At 45.3% G+C, this 7236-nt stretch overlaps 1 protein-coding gene across 1 annotated transcript in view; it reads left to right on the plus strand.

Moving 5' to 3' along the window:
- Positions 1 to 1118: 1118 nt before the first annotated feature.
- CLYBL (citrate lyase beta like) overlaps positions 1119 to 7236 on the plus strand; it is a 125585-nt gene continuing 119467 nt past the window's right edge. The window contains exon 1 of the mRNA XM_003789631.1: positions 1119 to 1132. Within this exon, the coding sequence (XP_003789679.1) occupies positions 1119 to 1132 (14 nt within the window). The remainder of the gene's footprint in view (positions 1133 to 7236) is intronic.

Genomic DNA, 7236 nt, shown 5'->3' on the forward strand with positions numbered 1-7236 from the left:
TTGAGCCACAGAGGCCGAGCCATTATTCAGCCTTCATAAGGAAGAAAATTCTGACACTTGCTACAACATAGATGGACCTTGATGACATGATGCTGAGTGAAGCAAGACAGTCACACAATGACAAGTACTGTATGATTCCATCTATATGAGGTACCTAGAGGGTCAAATTCACACAGACAGAAAGTAGAATGGTGGTGACAAGCAGGAGCGGGGGGTTAGAGATTCAGTTTTACAAGATGAAAAAAGTTCTGGAGGTGGATGATAGTGATGTTTGCTGGAGAATGACAATGTACTTAATGATATGGAACTGCAGTTAAAAATGGTTAAAATTAAAATGGTAAATTTTATGTGATACATGTTACTATAATAAAAATAGTAACGTTTGACATGGCAATCCCACTTCTGGGTATACACCCAAAGGAATTAAAGCGGAGACTCAAACAGATATTTGGGTACGTACGTTCATAGCACCATTGATCACACCAGCAAAGAGGTAGAGGCCTTCTCCTGCTGTCCTCACCTCCGCCATCCTTGGGCCCCTGCTGTGCTCACACTCCTTTTTTCCTTCCTTTGCCAATCCTTGCTTTCCTGCATCACTCTACGAGGTTTGAAGGCCCCGCCTGCAGCATCTCATTGGCCCAGACTATGCCCTGTACTTTCTCCTAGTTTTCTAAGAATGGAGAGAAGGACCCTTGAGCCTCTGCTTCCTACCAAGACCTTCCTCCACCAAATGGGAAGGGTGTTCCTGCTTGGGACAGCCAAAATTGAAAAATTCTCTCAGCTCAGTGGAAGATAGACAATAAACAAGTAAACAAGCCAAAACTTAGTTCATTTCAAAAGGGGAAGCCCTGTGAAGAGAACAGACCGAGTTCTGCAGGAGAGAATCTCAGGATGGGCTTAGGAAAGCCCTCTCTGGGGAGGTGACGGGTGGATCCAAGGCCTGAGGGATGAGAGGACTGCAGACATGCTAAGACCCAGGAAAAGCTCCTTCCAAGGAGAGGGGACAGCATGTGGGAAGGTCCTGAGGCAGGCAAGAAATGTGGTATGTCTCTGTGACTGAGGGTGGTAAGCAGAGGGGGTGGGCTGATGGGCCAGGCAACTGGACCCAGTGGGCCAGCATGGGAAGATGGAGGTGAGTGCCAGGCCTGGTGCTTGGTTACTGTACAGTGAGTAACATAGAGTAGTACTTAACTCTCTCCTGAAAGACCCTGTGGGCAGCTAGAGTGCACAGAATAAGTGATTGACACTGGGTTTAACTAATGCATTGTAAAAATCTATTGATAAATTTACCTATCTTTATTTAAATGATTTAGAATTAATTGTGCTATCCAAGTTATCGTTATCTTAATAGTAATCATTCTTTAACTCTGTCTTAAATTTAAGAAGTGACATTATATTATATCAAGTTATTTTCTACATTTGGTCAATCCAGACTGCCATTTACATGATTCAGAGGAACTAGGACTTAGGCTGGGCACCCGAGATGGCTCACGCCTGTAATCCTAGCACTCTGGGAAAAAGAGGTGGGAGGATCGCCTTGAGCTTAGGAGTTTGAGACTAGCCTGAACAAGAACAAGACCCCGTTTCTACTAAAGAAATGGAAAAATTAGCTGGGCCTGGTGGTACACACCTATAGTCCCAGCTACTCAGGAGACTGAGTCAGGAGGATCACTTGAGCCCAGGACTGTGAGATTGCTGTGAACTATGATGATCCCTTTGCATTCTAGCCCTGGTGACAGCAAGACTTAGAATGAGAGTGATGATCCCACTGCATTCCGGCCTGAGCAAGAGCTTCTGAGCTCAAACCATCCTCCTGTCTGCCACAGTGCTGGGATTACAGGTGTGAGCCACTGTGCCTGGCCAGAAAGGTTATTAATGATTTGGTTAAAAAAAAAAAAAAGGGCGGCACCTGTGGCTCAAAGGAGTAGGGCATGGGCCTCATATGCTGGAGGTGGTGGGTTCAAACCCAGCTCTGGCCAAAAAAAAAAAAAAAATCAAAATAAGCCTAACATTTTTATTAGCCTAACATGGAAGCAACATTTGGTGAGTGTTAACCTTTAATATTCTTTTCTGAAATTTCTTTTACATCCTATCTAATATTTTTTATAAATTTATTTTTATATTCCGTTTGAATTAAAAGAAAGAGCATAATAGTTTCTGTAACTTATTCTTAAGTACAGTGGTATTATTACTGTATTACACTGTATTATTACCACATATGAGCTATTCTAGTATTGTTATTAATTATTGTATATGCCCTGTTCATCAGAGATCTGACTACATACAAATCTGACCTAAAGATGGTCTCAGGGAAATATCTTGTCCATAATCTGTGGACCACCTGTATAATATTAAAATTCAACTGCTATTGTTTAAAAATGCAACCCTGGCTCTGCGCCTATAGCTCAACCGGCTAAGGCGCCAGCCACGTACACCTAAGGTGGCGAGTTCGAATCCCCAGCCCTGACCCGCCAAACAACAATGATGGCTGCAACCAAAAAATAGCCGGGCGTTGTGGCGGGCGCCTGTGGTCCCAGCTACTTGGGAGGCGGAGGCAGGAGACTCGCTTGAGCCCAGGAGTTGGAGGTTGCTGTGACTGTAATGCCACGGCACTCTACCCAGGGGGACAGCTTGAGGCTCTGTCTCAAAAAAAAAAAAATAAAATAAAATAAAAATAAAAATGCAATCCTGTCTCTACACAAGATAGAAAAATTAGCTGGAGCTCGGCACCTGTAGCTCAGTGGCTAGGGCGCCGGCCGCATACAACAGGGGCTGGCGGGTTCGAACCCAGCCTGAGCCTGCCAAACAACAATGACAACTGCAACAAACAAATAGCTGGGCATTGTGACAGGCACCTGTAGTCCCATCTACTTGGGAGGCTGAGGCAAGGGAATCGCTTGAGCTCAAGAGCTTGAGGTTGCTGTGAGTAGTGACTCCACAGCACTCTACTAAGGATGACAGTGAAACTCTGTCTCAAAAAAAAAGAAAAGAAAAGAAAAATTGGCTGGACATGGATGGCATGCACCTGTGGTCCCAGCTACTTGGAAGGCAGAAGATTCACTTAAGCCACAGTCCTCCTGCCTCAGCCTCCCGAGTAGCTGGGACTATAGGCGTGCACTGCTACACCTGGCTCTTCTGGACATGGTCTCTTTTAACTAAATATTCAGTGTTAGGATTTCTCCTCTCCCCTTCTTTCTGGTGGCAAGAAGCCCAGGAGGAAGCCTATATAACCATGTCATGGCAGCCCTCCTTGCTCATGTCTGTTGGCCTGTGGCCGCTGGTCTCTGAGGCAGTGCTCATAGTCAGGGGACTCGTGGTCTGTCCTCTGGGTATAGGAGATGCATGAAGCATGCCCCCAGGAGGTATGCACATGGCCCCACTGGCTGCGCTGCCTCCCTGCCTCTGCATTTGCAGGTGAATCTCATTCAGCACCAGCCCTGTGTCACCCTACTGCCTTTGATATGGAAGTCCCCACTCCTGTACACTGATGACTCCCTTGCAGGCACATTGCATGAGGTGAAGCAGAAACTTCTGGATTCATCCTCACCATGGGGAATTAGTAGCATGGAGGTCTAGTCCCTTCTCTGTCTGAGCAATCCACATTGTGTCTGTCCTCCTCCAGTGCCTGTGCTGATGCAGAACTCCCATGAAATATTCTTCAAGAGTTTGAATGGGGGCTCGGTACCTGTGGCTCAAGTGGCTAAGGCGCCAGCCACATACACCCAAGGTGGTGGGTTCGAATCCAGCCCAGGCCTGCCAAACAACAATGACGGCTGCAACCAAAAAATAGCTGGGCATTGTGGTGGGCACCTGTGGTCCCAGCTACTTGGGAGGCTGAGGCAGGAGACTTGCTTGAGCCCAGGAGTTGGAGGTTGCTGTGAGCTGTGATGCCACAGCACTCTACCCAGAGGGACAGCTTGAGGCTCTGTCTCAAAAAAAAAAAGAATGGGAAGTCGGCATAGTCCTTTCCAGCCTCAGCTTATCTTGGAGTTTTTCATTGCCTCTCTAGTCACCATCATAACCTTGCAGGTTCCTGGGACAGGGGACTAAACCAGCCAGAATCTTTACCCTGTCTCATCACTTTGACTATCTCTCTCTGGAACTGTGCTCAGCATCTCAAGGACTTTGACCTTGAGGACTTTCTTTACTTCTAATCCCTCATTTCTTCCTCACTTTGCCTCCTAGGAGCTCTAGTACCCTTAAGCTCTTGCAAATCAAAAGACTTCCTTCTCCATTAACAAAGGCAAGTTTATTATCTCCCTGTGGACTTGAGATAAGAGTCTAGTTTGAAGCACCTAGTTTAGGGAGGACTCTTAGTGTTCACCCGCCTCTTCTCCAAACCTCAGCTGTAAGGGCCACTCATTCAGTGGTGGGGAATATCTAGCAATGTGATCTGTGCAAGCAAGGAAAACTACCACATATTCAAATGTATCATTCCCATCACTTGATTCATGGAAAGTTGTGTGATACCCAAGTCCCCTGCCTTAGTAGGATTGAAGTCTGGTGACTGTTAAAGTCCAGCAACGCCGAGTTCTGCCTAAGATCAGTAAGACACTGGTTGTGGTTGCAGCCCTGGGAGTTTCTGTAGAAGCTAATGATGCCTAGGACTCACCGTGAGACGATTTAATCAACTTGGTATCTGGCTTGGGTTTTTTTCTCCCAGAACGCCCCAAATGATAATAATGTTTACCTAAGACAGAGACCTCTGTACTAGCTATTAGCTAAGCAAAGAAACTGTTAACTTGAGTTTGGAAGTCATAGACTAAATTGCTGATCCTCAAAGGGATGTTAGCTTATTTGATTGTTCCTGCTATTTTGAATATAGTTAGTAGTTTGAATGTTAATTTTTTAAAATAAGAAATCCACGTTTTCCTTAAACGTGGGATTTTTTCAAGTCAGTGAAACTTGATTTATTTTCATTACTTCCCTAGCTTCAACTTGTACATAATAGTAGCATACAATTCATTAAGAGAAATTTGCATAGAAACGAAATTTCTTGCATTAAAGCACTGGCTAAATTGGAATCATCTAGAACACCCACCAACGAGGCTGCACATTAGAATCATATATCCAACTTTTAAAAGTCCCAAAGCCTAGGTCTTACCCCAGCCCAATTATATCAAACTCTCTGCAGCTGGGGCTCTGGCAGCAGTAGCTTTGAAAACTCCCCAGGTGATCCCTATATGTGCCAAGTTTGAGAACTGTTAGCCTGTCTTGTCTCAAACTTTCACGTGATGCTTGTCGCCTATGTTTCTTGTCTATTCTGATTAGAAAGGACGGGAATGGGACCCAGAGTCTGCATTTTTAACAAGATCCCAGGTGATAATAGATTCTTCCTCCAAAGATGGAGATTCTCATATGAGAACAGATAAGAGACCCATGGTGCTGGTCTGCAGCCATGGCCACCTTAAGTGGCAAGGACCTAAAGAACTTAAAAAAAAAAACCCAAAACAAAGAAAATGAAGCTTGGGTCCTGTTACCAGTGTATTTAATTTAATTGCACTGGGTGCGGTCTAGAATTTGGCAATTTTTAAAAGCTCCTCAGGTGATTGTTATATTGAATCCCAGGCTGAGAACCCCTGTGGTTCTAAGGGACAAGCTGGCCTCAAGTTGCAGAAATGGTTAATTAATGGCATCAGGTGACAGAAGAAAGGGAGGAGACAAAAACAAGCAGGAGTGGGCCCCCCTCTGGGATGGCTTATCTACAAAAGGTCCCGCTGTAGAGAAAACTCACCATAAGGCTACCAGATTTTTTTTCCAACTCATAAGCCCCTGCTTTGCATATTGTTTGAATACATTTACATGTTGACTATCAAGAGGCCCTAACTCCAAATATGTAAGATAAAATAAGTTTGAACTTGTCACCTACTGCAGTTGTATCATACGCAGTAGTTAGTTAGAACGCAGCTCAAGTGCAGAACAGATTTTGGAACAGCGGGGATGGGAGGAGAGACTCGCAGCAAAAAGAGAGGAAGGAGTGGGCTCTTGCCACCTGCCTGGTGACAACCCCTGTTAGACCTTGGAGTCTATAGCAGAGCCTGAAGCTGGAATTCTGTCTGAACCTTTCTTCTGTTTATTATTTCAGTTTGTTGCCTTTGACATTTTTCCCTCAAGCCTCCTTAGTGTTGGCCTTGAGCCTTTCTGCCTCTAGTTAATAGGGCATTGCTCAGGGTGTCCCTCCCTGGACCTTCATGAGCATTTTTTCTGTGCCAGACCCCACCATGCTTAGCACAACGCAGGTCAGGGGCCCTGCATACAGCTGTGCAGGGTTGCCCGAAGAGGGGCAGGCATCAGGCTGTCTCCTCACCCTAAGCCTTGCTGCTGCAGAAGAGTAGATATCCTTCTGCTCTCCCATGCCTTGGAAGACACCCACGGGTAGCCTTTCCCCATTTGTACATAAGTGCTGCCATGTGTGCTAGTGGGGGCTTGGAGTGGGTCATCCATGGGGTCTAAGTGCTCACTGAGTGAACGAATGAGTGAGTGAACCAAAGAACAAAGCAGAGGCAATGAGGATCCATCAGAGGCTTTCATTGGATTAGAGTTTCAAGGATGGCTGAAGAGAAAGTGAATACACATTACCTCCTGGCTGTAGGCACCTCTAACACTTGACTGTCGCACAGAAGAACAAGGACAGTCAGGTCACAGATGAGTCCTACATGCCCACTTCTGGGGATCTGGCTTTGGTGAGGTAGCAAGTGAACAGCAATGATACACCTGTGGTGTGCAGGCCCTGTGCTGAGCCACGCAGGGGACACGCGAGCCCACTCCCTCCCCACAGAGAGCTTGTGACCTAGTTGAGGATATTGGACACAAAGTTCCTGGTGCAGGTGTGCCAACCAGCACACAGACGGCTGAGACTACAGACACGTACCATTGCATCCATGCATATTTTAAACTTTAATTTTTTTAGGAATGGGGGTCTCTATTGCCCAGGCTGATCTCAAACTCATGGCCTCAAGCAATTTTCCCACCTCAACCTCCCAAGTAGCTGGGATTTTAGGCTTGAGCCACTGTGTCTAGCCCTATATTTTTGTTTCTTTATGATTTAGTCTTGGTTTCAATGTCTAGGTTATTCAATATGTTGGCCTAAAATTATTCATAGTAGTATCATGATTTTTTTTATTTCTGTAGAATCTGTAGAAACATCCCTATTTTCATTTCTAATTTTAGTAATTTGAATCTTCTCTCTTTTTTCATTAATCCATCAAGCTAAAAGTTTATCAATTGTCTTAACTT

The sequence above is a fragment of the Otolemur garnettii genome, unplaced genomic scaffold (assembly GCF_000181295.1).
Source record: "Otolemur garnettii isolate 467f Iridium unplaced genomic scaffold, OtoGar3 scaffold00034, whole genome shotgun sequence".
In the NCBI taxonomy this organism is placed as follows: Eukaryota; Metazoa; Chordata; class Mammalia; order Primates; family Galagidae; genus Otolemur; species Otolemur garnettii.